The following is a 16,482-nucleotide window of genomic DNA, read 5'->3' on the forward strand; positions in this document are numbered from 1 at the left end:
TCTTTCTAAAATGCAGCACTTCACATTTACCTAAATAACACTTCATCTGTGACTCCTCTGCCCTCTTGCCCATCTGATCACAAATCTCTCTAATATTCTTAGTTACACTCATAAAAGTATTAATTCCATTGAACTAACCTCATTTAATGTTTAAGGAGAAAGTGAGGACTGCAAATGCTGGAGATCAGAGCTGAAAACGTGTTGCTGGAAAAGCGCAGCAGATCAGGCAGCATCCAAGGAACAGGAGAATCGATGTTTCGGGCATTAGTCTTCCTGAAGAAGGGCTTTTGCCCGAAATGTCGATTCTCCTGTTCCTTGGATGCTGCCTGACCTGCTGTGCTTTTCCAGCAACACATTTTCAGCTCATGTAATGTTTACCCAATCAATTTTAGGTATTTTCTAATCATGTCTTTGGAGCAGGCAGGACTTGAATCCAGGCCTTTTGGCTTGGAGAGACATTACCACTGTGTAACAAGAACTCTCCTAATCAATTTTATGCCGACTATAATTAACGAGATCTACATTGTAGCTGAAGGAATGTCGGAGTTAGTTTATGAATGATGTTTGAGAACTTACAAGAAACTCCAAAATCTAAAAATAACTTTTATGAGTCATTTAAATCGTTTGGTGAAAATATAATGCACATAACCAATATTTATAAAGTAATATTACATCCTTCCATCCATAAAATTTGATACAGCTGCCCTGGTAGGTAGTTGCACATCCTGTACAATGCTAAATGATTCTGATCAGAAAGATTCTAGTTTCAGTTCTCATTTGGTACTGAGTTAACAAATGCAACAACGGATAAAAAATACTAGTTTTATATCAGAATTTTAAAAATGTTAAAAAAAGCAAAAATAAAGAAGTGCTTTGAACTGTAATGTGACAAATGTAAAAAACTTAAAGGTCACATTAATGGAGATGATGATATTCTTAGTTACAGCTAAATAAGAAAGATGGTTTGTAGACATATAGAAACCTTTCTGCTCATTTTGTTTAAACTGGCTCATGTCACCTTTGGTTCTTTCACTAATCACTTTAAATCAGAGCCCTCCAAGAACAGTTTGTCCTTATTAATTAGAGATAATGCCTTATGACTGAAGGGATAAAAGGGTAGGGGGAGAAAATGAGAACAGGATTCAGAGTTAGATGATATCCCGTGATCATATTGAATGGCAGAATAATTTCAAAGGACTGAATGGCCTATTCCTGCTCCTATTTTCTGTTCCTTTATCATCTACTCTCTACCCCTCATCATTTTGCACCCAGGACTCTGAATACTCATGTTCTGTAGCATTGCTACAATGCAGATGACATTCACCCTTATCAGGAATGGCAATTCCCATTATACCCCTGGTTCATCTGGTTGCATTGAATAATTGTTTCCAAAATAGCATCAGTAAAACTTATTGCTAGTCACTGTTGCAACAACTGCCAGCCCAGACTGAAGTGCAGGGGCTGGTAGGACAGCTATGCTATAGAGAGGGTAGAGGTGGCCCTCTCTCCCATCCTCTCACTAGCCAAATGCAAACAGTGGGTTGTTCCTGGCCCACTGCAGACTAAAGTCCACCAAAGACCTTGTGACAGATGGAACCATCCATGATGTAAACAAAAAAACTCTCACACCCCAACAAAAAACATCTCTCTGCCACAAATTGGAGCCTGGGAATGTATAAAATACAATTAGCCTTGTAGTGTTTGGGTCTGTACCAAGGGGTAGTGTGCTAAGGAGAATAGTCCTAGCTTCATCAATCTACCCTTGTAATTCAAGTTTACCGTCTCCAGAACCATCCTTATAGTTTTTTTCCCCTACATTCTCTCCAGTGCTGAATGCTTCAAGAATATTAAGGAATACCTTGTAAATGCATAAAGTGCATGGGTTTAGAAGTACTTAGGGTCTCAGGCCTCATGGCATTGGGAATTAAAATTAGTGGAAGAGAATTGACAGGAGCAATATAAAGCAAGGCCCAGAATAGTAAGGTTTCCTTCTAGAGAAGAAGCAACAAGTCTTTCATCCAGAGCCTGGGGCAGATTAAAATTGACAGCCACACACATGACATTTGATATGACAAGTACACTGGGCTAACGTTTGTGACTTCCACTCAGTAACTTGGACACTAGGTTCATACTGATGTTGTACAATAGGGGCCCACCTGCGTAACCAAGCGCGGATTCTGATATGAATACCTTTGAAAAATACCAGGCTGATTTGCAGCAATAAAGCTGGCTGAGTAATTTAATACCATTTCAGCTCCTGAGCAACTTGGCAGCATTGCTTTTATTTCTCAAACTCTAAGATACGACCCTAACTGAATTGATGCCAATTGAAAATATCTAAATTAAGTGATCCTGCCTTGACCCTGTATACTTTAGCATTGTCAGAGATGAGAAGAGAGTGGGATCTACCTGATCTGGCAGACATACAAGACTTCATGGCATTATTTATAAAAAGATCAGGGGAGTTATCCCTAATTTCCTGGTCAATACATATCCCTCAATTAACATCACATAAACTGATTATGTTGTCATTATCAATTGCTGTTTGCAAGTTTGCAGATTGTAAGTTGACTACGCTTACTGCATTACAACTGCAGCTGCACTTCAGAAGTGTTTAATTGGCTAGAAAGCAATTTGAGATGTCCGGTGTTAAGACAACTACTTTATAAGTGTAAGCCTTTCCACTTTTTCAGGCTCTCCTGCAGTTGACAAAATTCTCTAGGAATGGGGAGGTTTCGAATTGCTGAGCTGCTTTATTACATATCAAGTTGGGCATTCAGAGTCATGCTTCTGAATTGTGATAGGTTGGGAAAGGGAAGATGCAACGAGACGTTAGTGTCCTTGAATACCAGTCGCTGAAAGTAAGCATTCAGGTGCAGCAGGTAGTGAAGAAGGCAAATGGGGAGAGGATTCAGGTACAGGAGCAGGAAGGTCTTACTACAATTGTGCAGGACCTTAGTGAGAGTACAGCTGGAGTATTGTGTGCAGTTTTGGTCTCCTTATCTGAGGAAGGAAGTTCTGGCTATGGAGGTAGTGTGTGGAAGGTATACCAGATTGATTATGAGATGGCAGAATGAGCATAGAGAGAGACAACCCCACCCAAGGCCAATCACTTCAACTCCCCCTCCCACTCCCTAAGATCACGCAGGTCCTTGGCCTCCTCCATCGCCACTCCCTAATCACCTGATGCCTGGAGGAAGAATGCCTCATCTTCTGCCTCAGGACCCTCCAACCCCATGGCATCAACGTGGATTTCACCAGTTTCCTCAATTCCCCTCCCCCCATCTTATCCCAGATCTAACCTTCCAACACTGCATCACCCTCATGACCTGTCCTATCTGTCCATCTTCCTTCCCACCTATCCACTCCACCCTCCCCTCTGACCTATCACCATTACCCCCACCTCCATCTACATATCACACTCTCAGGTACCTTGCCCACAGCCCCATCCCCCTCTCATTTATCTCACCACCCCCTCAGCTCACAGCATCAATCCTGATGAAGAGCCTTTCCTCAAGAGGTAAACTCTCTTGCTCCTCGGATGCTGCCTGACCTGCTGTGCTTTTCCAGCACCACGCTCTCAACCCGAATCTCCAGCATCTTCCATCCTCACATTCGCCTAAGGATACAGGGTAGGCCATTTAGATAAGACCATAAGTCCATAACGTAATACAGAATAGGAGCAGGAGTAGGATGTTCGACCCCTCAAGCCTGTTCCACCATTCAATATTGGCTGATCTGGCATTCCTCAGGTCCATTTTCCTGCCTTTTCCCCATTACTGTTCATTCCCCTAATGATCAATAATCTACCTCAGTCTTAAGTATACACAAGGACTCTGAGCCCACAGCTCTCTGTGACAAGGAGTCACAATCCTCTGACAGAAGAAATTCCAATTTATCTCAATCTTAAATTGCTTCTCCTTTATTTTGAGACTATGTCTTCTGCTTTAAGACTCCCATGAGAAGGAACATCCTCTCAGGATTTACCCTGTCAAGACCCTTCAGAATCCTATAAATTTCATTGAAATCACCTAAACTCCAGTGAGTCGAATCCCAATCTGTTAAACCTTTGTTCATAAGACAATCCTTGCAACCAGGGATCATCCCAGTGAATAATCCCTGATCTGCCTACAATGAAATGATATCTTTCCTTAAATAAGGGGACCAAAATTGTTACAGTACCCCAGATATGATCTCACCAGGATTTTGTACAGTTAGTTAGACTGCACCTGTGTGCTAACTTTGTGTTTCATATACAAGTACCGCTAAGTGCCTTTGTGTTACAGCTTTCTGCAGTTTTTCTCCATTTAAAAACTACTCTGTTCTTATTCTCCCCCTTGCAAAATCAACAACTTTACATTTTCCCACATTATAGTCCACTTGCCAACTTGTTGCCCATTTAATTAACCTATCAATATCTCTCCATAAATTATTTGTATCCTCTTTGCAACTTGCCCTTCCACCTATTTTTGTATCCTCTGCATATGTGGCTACAGTACATTAGCTTTCTTCCTCCAAATCATTAATATGTATTGTAAACAATTACATCCCCAACACCGATCCCTGTGGAACTCCCCTGGTGGCAGATTGCCAATCTGAAAAAAATCCCTTTTGTCCCCACTTGCTGTTTCCGGCTCAGTACCCAGTTTTATATCCACACCAATATTCTACCTCCAACATCTTCGGGTCTTATCTTATGACTTAACCTTTTATGAGATACCTTGTTGAACACCTTCTAGAAGTCTAAATAAACACATTGACTGGTTCTGCTGTGGTTGAGACTTCCTCTAAAAAGTCTAGTAAATTTGTGGACATGATTTGCCTTTCATGGAACCATATTGATTCTGGTGGATTAGATTATAATGTTTTAAAATGTTCTGTTAATAGTTCCTCAATAATTGATTCCAACATTTTTCCAACAATAGACATTAAACTAATTAGCCTACTACTTTTGCCTCTCTTTTTGAATAAAGTGTCACATTGACAGTTTTCCAATCCTCCAGTACTTTTCCAGAATCCATGGACTTTTGGAAAATTACAACCTATGCATGCCCTATCTCTGTAGCTTCTCTTTTTGGAATATCCTACTCCTTGGATGTAAGCCACCAGGGTCAGGGGTCCTATCTGCCTGTAGCCCCATTAGTTTATTTAATACTACTTCTCTAATGATGGTGATGATTGAGATGAGGCAGGTTCAATCTTTGGTATTAGTGGAAAGTATCTGTTTAGTTTCTCTGCTATTTCTTTGTTCGTGATAACTATTTCCCCAGGCTAATTTTCTAAGGGGCCTATGTTTATTTTGACCCCTCATCCTTTTTACATATTTAAATAAGCTCTTGTTCTCAGTTTTTATATTGTTAAATTTGTTCACCCACAGAGTAGTGAGCTTGTGGTTTTCTATCACGAAAAGCAGTTGAAACCCAAACATTGAGTGTTTTCACAAATTAGTTAGGTATTGGACTAAAGGGATCAAAGGGTATGAGGGGAATACAGAAACAGGGTATTGATTTGGAAGACCAACCATGATCATATTGATGGTGGAATAGGCTTGAAAGGCTAAATGGCCTAATTCCAGCTCCTATTTTCTGTTTCTCTGATCAAATTCACTTATTTCATTTGGCAAAATGTATTTAATGGAACAGATCAAATACAGAGCATGACACAATACGATGCGCTAATGATTTTGTAAGAGGTATTCAAATTGTTCCAGCTGGATTTCTGACTTCTGAACCTGCCTCATCATCATCACCATTGGTGGTCCCTCGCAGACAGGATAACTCCAACTCTCAGGGTGAGTCCATAGGTATCTGTACAGACTGATGCAGCTTCCACAGGCTCCAGTACACTTGAGGCAGAAGGTGGTTGTGGGAAAACGTGGGTGGGACATTGGTGTGGCAGCAGGCTCCTTACGCTGTTTTCCCCTGGCTTCTGCTTTTTCCCAATGGCAACTCTTGAATTACTAGATGTCTTCCTGGATGCTCCTCCTCCACTTTGGCCAGTCTTGGGCGAGTGATTCCCAGGTATCTGTGAGAATGCCACACTCCGCCAGTGAGGCTTTGAGGGTATCACTGAAACCTGGGGCTCACCTGTTGTTTCAAAACTGGGAGTAGAGCACCTGCTTGGGGAGTCTTATGTTGGTCATGTCGATGACATACCCAGCCCATCGCAGCCGATCTAGGGTGGCCAGTGTTCGATCCTGAGGATGTTGGCCTGATAAAGGACACAGATGTTGGTAGATCTTTCTTCCCAACAGTTTCACAGGATCTTGCACAGGCACTGTTGTTGAAATTGCTTGAGTGCCTTGAAGTGTCTGCTGTCGACTGTCCATGCCTCAGAGCCATACTGGAGGGCGGGAATCACTACAACTCCGTAGATCATGAGTTTGGTGTCAGGTCTGATGTTGTGGCCAAAGACTGTACTAGCACACTTTCAAGATGGTAGTGAAAACCTGGCCTATAACCATCTGAGCACATAAATGCCTGCCGACCTCCCTCCCTTGCCTGCACCCTCTTAACTGACCTTTGCTCATATTCTGCTTGGCCTCTCCAACACACAGTTCCCAGGACCAAGGTCTGAGTATTGCTCCTCCCATCTGCTGGCTGCTGCCGAACAGGGTCTTTGGGCACTCAGAAGGGGCCCTAGTATTGGCTGCACAGATCGGCCATCGAAGCTCCTATTGCTTTTGCGGCTGCATGGACACTTCCCTATCCCAGTCCAGTGTTTATATCACCCCTAGTAATTTTATAACCACCCTTCCAGCCTTGTGTTTATATAATCCCCAGTAATTTTATAACAATCCCTCCAGCCTCGTGTTTATATAATCCCCAGTAATTTTATAACAGCCCCTCCAGCCCAGTGTTCATATAATCCCCAGTAATTTTATAATAACCCCTTAAAACTAGTGATTATATAATTCCCTGTAATTTTATAACAACCCCTCCAGCCTCATGTTTATATAATACCAGTAATTTTATAACAACTCCAGCCCAGTGTTTAAATACACGGGCTAATTTTATAACAACCTCTCCAGTCCAGTGATTGTATAATCTCCAGTAATCTTATAACAACAACTCCAGACCAGTGTTTATATACCCACAGTAATTTTACAACAACCCCTCCAGTACAGTGATTATGGAATCTTCCAGTTATTTTATAACAAACACCTCAGCTCAGTGTTTTTATAACTCCCAATAATTTTATAACACCATCCCATGCCATGTTTATATAAATCCCTAGTAATTTTATAATAAACCTCTCAACCCAGTGTTTTTATCTCCCCCCAAGCTCAGTAATTTTGAACCTGCCTCAGCAAAAGCACTCTCAACCTTTAACAAAAGCTAACTATGCACGTGGGTGTTGACCAGACCAACTGTTAACCAAACACCTACCTTGTACTTTATATTAGCTTTATATAGTTCAACAGGATTCCATCTATGGTAAGAAAGGTTTGTTTGAGAAGTTTGAGATGAGCTAATGCCTCCCTTATTATTTCTGGTCAATCTGGGTAATATTATCCATGTCTGGTTCTAACACCTTTTTGCAATTGCCTGCAATTTATGACCTTCTTTATTAAACTTGTGCAAATTCACTGTGCATTTTAGAACATGTCAACTAAATATATACTTTTATTTTCCCTGAAAAGCCAATAAAACAGTGAAATGTGATAAATGTGTTACAAAATTTGATGCAAGCCAATTTATTGGATGCAAGCCCATTTAAAATAACACCAGGGGGAATTTTAACTTATTAATTTTAAAATAAAGATGGAATTCATCAATTCTATTTATTTTCTTAAAAATCATCAACATAGACTTAATTCTTCTCTATTTATATAATTTATTATCATACAGTCATTTATATTCACAATAATGATCTTACGTATGTAACTACTATGATCTGTGTGAAATTTCACTTGTACATTTTATAACTGCCTTTCTATTATAAGCAAATTTATATAAATTATATATTGAAACCTCTTTGAGGAGTCAAGCAAAAACAATGTAAGTACTTACATTTCCATTCAAAACTGCAGCCTATTTCTTGCAGTGAACACTTGAATGATTTTGTGGATTTACTGGGGATATTCAACAGCCCCTGACTAATAATAGAACGGAGGTCAGTTCTTAAGGTGCTGACCATTCTATGATTATTCAAAACTATGTGCATGCTCTAAAATAGAAAACAAAACATGAATATGTTTCAAATGATGTGTGTAATTTCATTTGCTGTTGTAATTTTGATCAATAATATTGCTTTCTTCAAAGTTTTAGGTGAAGATTAAGTCAACAAGGTATGCATAATCAGCCAGCTTGGCATTTGGGAGGAAGTCTTCTTGAAGATCTTGTCCAAAATTGGGTGGGATGGAAATAGAGAATGTCTTGAAAGGTAAACATTAAGGCTGGCTGACTGAAATGTTCACTGGCTGACTGAAATTTCACTCTCCCTGTTAGGATTGCCAGTTCACATTCTGTCTACTGTTCCAACACGTGACCTGCTCATTGTCTATAATTTTTGGTAGATTTACATACTCCCACTTCCCAAAATCACAGTGCAGGTGGTAGTAGATCCTACAAAGCAGCAGGGAATACTCTGAGCAGAAGATTGTTGTAGTAATCTAGCCAAAATGTGTGGTGCTGGAAAAGCATAGCCAGTCAGGCAGCATCCGAGGAGCAGGAGAGTCGACGTTTTGAGCATAAGCTCTTCATGTGTTGTAGTAATCTCCCTGATGGTTCAGACTTATTTGATAAGGCCTTGGTGACAGGTCTTGTTTCGACTTCTAAGGTATTTCTTCTCTTTTGAGTCTCTCATTGGTGTATGTTGTAATACATTGGCATTGATCAAGGAATGGCTAGCTCCAAGGAAACAGTGAATTTGGATGAGTTGATCATTTTGGGTTGGCAAGCTGTAGCCAGTGAACTGCCACAAGCAACAATGCCGGGGCTTCAGTCCTATTTTTAATCTGTACAACATAATTTTTTTATTCATTTGTGGGATGTGGCCATCTTTGCCTGGCCAGCATTTATTGCCCATCCTATCTGCGCGTGAGAAAGTGGTGGTGAGCTGCCTTTTTGAACAGTTGCAATCTACGTGCTATAGGATGACGCACAATTCCATTAGGGAGGAAATTCCAGAATTTTAACCTGATAACAATGAAGGAGCAGTGCTATATTTCCAAGTCTGGATGGTGAATAGCTTGAAGGAGAACTTGCAGGTGGTGGTACCAAATATCATCTCTCTAATTGACTTGGATGAAAGTCATCTATGAACGAAGATGAATATATGGTTGCTAATTTTTTTAATATATCAATAATAGGTAGGAAAGTAAATTGTGAGGATGGCATATGTGTTTACAAAGGGTCTTAGGTTAAGTAAGTGGGCAATAAATTCGTACATGATGTATAATGTGGGAAAATATGAACTGGTCTATTTTGGGCAGGAAGAATAGAAAGCAGTAAATTATTCAAGTGAAAACATATTGCATAATTCTGTGGTATAGGAAATATGAGTATCCTGCTACATGAATCACAAAAAATGTAATAAGTAGGTATAGCAAGTAATTAGGAAGTCAAACAAATATTTTCATTTGTTGCAAAAGGAGTGGATTATAAAAGTAAGGAAATTTTCTACAATTGTATATGGTATTGGTGAGACCACATCTGCAATACCAATTACAGATATGGCTTCCTCACATGAGGAAAGATATAATAACATAACAAGCAGTTCAGAAAAGATTGTCTCAGTTGGGTCCTGAGATGGAGGAGTTATCTCATGAGGAAATAATGGACAAGTTGGGCCTGCACACCTTGGTTTTAAGTAAATTGAGTGGTGATCTTATTAAAAATGTGAGATCCTCAGGGGAATTGACAGAGTGGATATTGAATGAATGTTCCCTTCTGGGAAAGACTAGAATTAGGGTTTAAAAGTAAGAGGTCTCCTATTTACAATGAAGATGCGAAAATTTATTTTCTGTCTTGATCTGAGGAATTATCTTACTCATAGAGAGCAGTGAACCAAGACCATTGAAAGCTTTAAAGGCTGAGGTAGATAAATTGCTGATTGACAAGGGAGCCAAAGGATATAGGGAGTAGTTAGGAAAGTGGAGTCGAGGCCACAATCAGATCACCATGACTTTATTGAATAGTGGAGCAGCTTGAGGGACCAAATAGCTTACTCCTGTTCCTATTTTGTTTGTTTGTATGGATAGTACTGCCAAAATAGCTCCCAAAACAGAAAAATCCATGCCTCAGTGTCATCATGATTTCACATAAAATTAATCACAGAGGATTTTGATTAGTTGTGAACTTAAACTTCAGTAAGAATTTAGACTAAACTTACAGCAAAGTAAGATATATCATAGTTTGTGTTCTTCAAATCTGGAGCTTTACAATTGTCATATATTCAACCACCAGTAACTTCTGGAGACAAATACTGGTAGAAAGTAAAAGTAGATATTCCATACTGGGAGACTGGGGAGACTTGCAGGAGCAATAGGGTTGCCATTGAAGGGGATTTTAACTTTCCTCACATAGACTGGCACCGCCGGACATTCAGATAGAATCCCTACAATGTGGAAACAGGCTCTTTGGCCCAACAAGTTTACATCGACCCTCTGAAGAATCACCCACCCAGACCTATTCCCCTACATTTACCCCTGACTAATGCACCTAACCTACACAAACATGAACACCATGGGCAATTCATCTAACCTATACATGTATGGAGAATGAGAGGAAACCCACGCAGATACATGGAGAATGTGCAAACTCCACACAGACATTCACCCGAGGCTGGAATCAAACCTGGGTCCCTGGTGCTGTGAGGCAGCAGTGCTAATCACTGAGCCAACGTGCCGCCCAAAGGGCTTAGATGGGGTGGAATTTGTTAAATGCGTTCAGAAAAGTTTCTCAAGCAGTGTATAGAGGGTGCTACTCGGGAAGGGGCAAAACTCGACCTACTCTTGGGAAATAGGACAGGACGGGTGACGTAGGTGACAGTGGAGGGAGTACTTTGGGACCGGTGACCACAGATCTATTAATTTTGACATAGTTATGGAAAGGGACAAAACTGGTCCACAGGTTCAAGGTCTAAATTGGGTGAAGGTTAATTTTGACGGAATTAGACAGGTGTGTGCAGGGGTTGATTGGACGAGTTTGATGGCAAAGGGACCTCCGGCAAGTGGGAGGCCTTTAAAAGTGAGATAACTAGAATTCAAGGCCCATATGTTCCTGTGAGGGTGAAAGGCAAGGTTGACAGGAATAGGGAGCGCTGGATGACAAGAGATATTGAGGCTGTGACTAGAAAAAAGGAGGCATGGTATAGGCACAGGCAGCTGGGATCAAGGGAATTTCTGAAGGTACATAGGGTATACAGGACTTTACTGAAGAAGGAGATCAGGAGGGTGAAAAGGGGGGACAAGATATCCTTGGCTGAGGCGATTAGGGTGAATTCAAAGAGATTCTTTAAATATATTAAAGGAAAATAGAATAACTGTAGAGAGAATAGGACCCCTCAGGACTAAAGTGGACATGTATGTATAGAACTGCAGGAGATGGGTGAGGTCCTCAATGAAAATTTCTCCTGTGTTAGGGGTTGGCGCTGGGCCCATTACTGTTTTTTTTAATCTATTATCAATGATTTGTATGTGAATATACAAGGCATGATTAGTAAGTTTGCAGCTGACACTAAAATAGGAGATATTGTGGACAATGAGGAAGGTGACCAGAAATTGCAGCAGCAACTTGATCAGCTGGGGAATTGGGTCGAGAAATGGCAAATGGAATTTAACATAGATAAGTGTGAGGTCTTGCATTTTGGAAAGTCAAATCAAGGCAGGAGTTTCATGGTGAAAGTAGGGCCTTAAGTAGTATAGTCGAACAGAGGGATCTGGGAGTTCAGGTGCATGGTTCTCTGAAAATGGAATCACAGTTAGACAGGGCAGTGAAGAAGGCTTTTGGCACACTGGCCTTCATCATTCAGGGCATGAGTATAGAAATTGGGAAGTTGTGCTGCAGTTATACCAAATGTTGGTGAGGCTGCACTTGGAGTATTGTGTTCAGTTTTAGTCACCTTGCTATAGGAAGGATGTTATTAAACTGGAAAGAGTGCAGAAAGAATATTACAAGGATATTGCCAGGACTCAAGGGTCTGAGTTATTGAGAGAGGTTGGACAAACTAGGACTTTTTTCTTTAGAGCATAGGAGACTGAGGGGAGATCTTATAGAAGTGTATAAGATCATGAGAGGCATGGATAGCGTGAATGAAAATCAGTCTTTTTCCAAGGATTGGACAATCAATGACTAGAGGGCACCAGTTTAAGGTTAGAGGGCAAAGAATAAAAAGGAACCTGAGGGGCAACTTTTTTTTATACAGAGGGTGGTATGCATGTGGAATGAGTTGCCGGTGGAACTGGTTGAGTTGGGTACAATAACAACATTTAAAAGGCATTTGGACAAATACATAGATAGGAAAGATTTAGAAGGATATGGGCCAAGTGCAGGGAAATGGGTTTAGCATTGATGGACATTTTGGTCAGTTTGGACCAGTTTGGGCCAAAGGGGCTGCTCTGTGCTGTAGGGCTCTATGACTCTATTGATAAATACATTCAAATTAAACATAATGGAGCTTAGTTGATATTTTCTGACAATAGGCACAGGAATCATGATGCATGGTTGATTGTAATGCAGGCAATATGTCAATTCTGAATGACTTCTCTGTCCAGACAATGGTCTAACAATGCTGTTGGTTGGCTGGAAGTGTAAAGTGTGTGACAACCACCACTTCAGATTAACCTGCATTGCTTAAAGAGGAGTTGTATTGTGGCTGGAACAGAACAGATACTGGCACTTGTAGGCAACAAGAATCTAGTCTGAGAATGAGTAAGGACTAGCAAAACAGGTATAGTGGGCTTCAGTGTTTAAGAAACTTACACTGAAGTGAAGAAGACTCAAGATGGCTCCTATATGGAAAGGAAGTAACCCTCCACGCACACAGTCCAAAGGCAGTTGGTGCACTTAACCATGGAGTCAATGTCAGGAATCAAGCTGTGAAAACATTGAGATAGCACTGCAGGAGTTTTAAAACTTCTGATGGTCGTCACGTTGAGTCGTAGAATCATTGAGATGTGTGGCACGGATACAGATCCTTCATTCCAACTCGTCCATGCCAATCAGATATCCTAAATTAGTCTAGTCCCCTTTGCCAGCACTTGGCCCATATCCGTCTAAAACCTTTGCTATTCATATACCAATCCAGATGCCTTTTAAATGTTGTAATTGTACCAGCCTCCACCAATTCCTATGGCAGTTCATTCCCGACACACACTACACTTTGCACGAAAAGGTTGCCCCTTAGGTCCCTTTTAAATCTTTCCATTCTCACTCTAAACCTATGTCCTCTAGTTCTGGACTCCCCCACCTGGGGAAAAGACCTTGCCTATTTAACTTATCCATGCCCTTCAATGCCATTTCCTTCAAAATAGTTGCTCAAAACATTTGTCCTGACACTTCTGTGTTGGTTTTCCATTGGCAACAACTTACCTGTGCAACTTCACCTTCTCCCCATAGCCATGAATACAAACTAATTCCCTCTTGAAAGCCTTGATCAAACCTACCACAATCATTTTGTCAGTAGACAGGCAGGAGGCTGGAAGAACACAGCAAGTCAGGCAGCATCAGGATGTGCAGAAGTCAACATTTCGACTTCTCTAGGACTGGGTGTGGGGTATGGGGGGAGCTGCAGATAAAAGGGGAGGTGGGGCCAGGGTGGTGAAGAAGGGATAAATTAAGGCAGATAGAGGGTACAATCTGGTTGGTCAATGGGAGGAATAAATCCAGTTGATGGCAGAGAGCAGTGGCAGGGAGGGTGAGGGCCTGGGAAGGGAGTCGGGGTTGGGGAGAGAGATTATTTGAAATTGGAGAACTCAATATTGACCCCTCCGGGCTGTAGGCTGTCTAGGCGGAAGGTAAAGTGTTGTTCGTCCAATAGGCACTGTGGTTTGATTTGGCAATGGAGGAGGCCAAGGATGGTCATGTCAGAAAGGGAGTGGTTGGGGAATTGAAATGGGCAGTGAACCGTTCCCGAAGTTTTTGTTTGGTCTCCCCGATGTAGAGAAGACCATATCGGGAGCACCTGATACAGTAAACTAAGTTGGAAAAGAGGCAGATGACCTCTGTCTCACCTGGAAGGACCGTGTGGGGCCTGGATGGAGGTGAGTTTTGCATCTCTGTTTTTGCATCTTTTCTAGTTGCAGGGGAAGGTACCTAGGGGTTCGGTGGCGGGCTGGCATGAATCAAGGACTGTCAGAGGAAACGGTCCTTGCAGAAAGCAGATAAGGGTGGGGAGGGGAAGATGGTCTTGGTGGTGGGATCTATTTGGAGTTGGCAGATGTGTTGTGAGGATGATTTGTTAGGTGTGGAGACTGGTGGGGTGGTAGGTGATGACAAGGGGGGTCTCTGTTTTTATTGAATTGGCAGGAGGGGTTTTAGAGCGGTGGAACAGGGAATGGAGATGGTGCGGTGGAGGGCTGTCTGGATGACGGAGGGAAGAAAAGCATGTTGTTCAAAATAGATGGACATCTGGGATGCTTGGGAGTAGAATGTCTCCTTGTCGGACCAGATGCGATGGAGGTGGAGGAATTGGGAGAATGGGATGGAGTTCTTGCTAGATAGTGGGTGGGAGTAGGTGTAGTCCAGGTAGTAATGGGAGTCTGTATGTTTGTAGTAGATGTCCGTCTGGAGACTGTCGCTGAAGATGGAAATGGTGAAGTCAAGAAAGAAGAAGGAGGTGTCTGAGATGGACCAAGTGAATTTGAGGGTAGGGTGGAAATTGTGGGCAAAGTCGATGAACTGCTTCAGTTCAGCCTGGGTGCAGGATGCTGCACTCTATGCCTGTCCAGACTAAGTACTCTACAATCATTCTGTAAGCAGTGCATCTAGATCCTAATCACTGTCTGTGTGCAAAAAGAGATTTCTTTCATGTTGCCATTGAATCTTTTGCCAACCACCTTAAATTCATGTCGTTCTTGTTCTTGAGCCTTTCACAATTAGGAATAGATTCACAAAATTAATATTTTGCTCTGGAGGACACTTGTACCATCCCGAGGAGTAACAGGTACGCAGAGTATGTTAAAGAAAGGGAGGAACTCAGAACAACTATGATCACTGGAGAAAAAGTATTGAGCAAACTATTGAGATTGAAGGCAGACAAGACCTCTGGGCTTGATGGTCTACATTCTATGATTGGAAAGGAAGTGCCAGCAGAGATAATGGATCCATTGGTTATAATATTCTAAAATGCCTCGGATGTGGGAAAGGTTCCAGTGAATTGGAAAGATGCTAATATAGTGCCTTTATTTAAAAAGGGGGGATGTAAAAGGTAGGAAACTACAAAACAATGAGTTTAAAAAGTGTCATTGGGAAATTGTTGGAATCCATTCATAAGGAAGTCATAACAGGGTATTTGTAAAGTCAAAACACAATCCATCAGAATCATGATTTTATGGAGAGTAAATCATGTTTCACTAATTTCCAAAGTTCTTCAAAGATGTAACGAACAATATGGATAATGGGGATCCTGTCGATACAGGATGTCTAAACTTCCAGAAGACTTTTGATAATGTGTCTTACAAAAGATGGAATGTAAAGCATTAACAGTAAAGATGGAAACAACATCTTCAGTGATGTCAGATCATGCACCACTAGAAGCTTAGAAGAAGATTCTAGATGGTTCTTTGTGTAAGCTATTCCTTAGTTCACTTGTATTTACTTAGTATTTACTTGTATATAGTTAAGAAATGTTGCCAAATTCCAACAACCTGTTAAATACATCCCAGGAGTCCTTGTCAGCTTATTTCAACCTAGACAGGCCTCTCTTGTTTGGGCTGTACATGAAAAACCCTTCTCAATGCAATACTAGGAAACACAACCCAATTCCCTACTCACTAACAAGCAGTAAAAATCTATCGTGCATTTTGTTGGGATGCTTTAATAAGGCTACCACTGTTAGAAATTGGATGGTTATTTATCTATTTGCTAGGAGTTAGCAATACAATATGTAAATGAAAAGGAAGAAGAAAATGTGACAAAAAAGCAAGAGATTAAATAATATTAAATGATTACCATGACATGAAACTGATTTTATATCTAGTCTTAAATTACAGGAATTTTATATTTAATGCATCTATACTGACAAACTATTCCCTGGATTATGTCAAGCTTACCTTTGCTAGGTTGCAAATACAAGTTCTTCGTCTCAGTCGATTGACAAACATATTTGCTGCTGAGAAATTTAAGAGTCATGTCAGATAAATATTTGCATACAAAATAAAAAATAAATACATTATTCATCTAAAATTTGTAAATCCATGTACTTCATCAGATTTTAAAAACAAGATAATGCTTTGACGTGACATAATATAGCATTGTTTCACAATATCTACTAATTTCAAGTGTTGGACTTTGTAATCTCTTTCTAGGCCACTTTTTT

At 40.9% G+C, this 16,482-nt stretch overlaps 1 protein-coding gene across 1 annotated transcript in view; it reads right to left on the reverse strand.

The window, feature by feature from the left end:
- Positions 1 to 16,482, reverse strand: part of LOC132816932 (DNA-binding protein RFX8-like) — a 93,734-nt gene that overhangs the window by 17,666 nt on the left and 59,586 nt on the right. Inside the window, exons 10-11 of the mRNA XM_060826956.1 lie at positions 16,217 to 16,275; positions 8,013 to 8,169 (exon numbers count right to left, since the gene is read on the reverse strand). Coding sequence (XP_060682939.1) covers positions 8,013 to 8,169; positions 16,217 to 16,275 — 216 coding nt within the window. The remainder of the gene's footprint in view (positions 1 to 8,012; positions 8,170 to 16,216; positions 16,276 to 16,482) is intronic.

Source organism: Hemiscyllium ocellatum, chromosome 6 (genome assembly GCF_020745735.1).
Source record: "Hemiscyllium ocellatum isolate sHemOce1 chromosome 6, sHemOce1.pat.X.cur, whole genome shotgun sequence".
Taxonomy (NCBI): Eukaryota; Metazoa; Chordata; class Chondrichthyes; order Orectolobiformes; family Hemiscylliidae; genus Hemiscyllium; species Hemiscyllium ocellatum.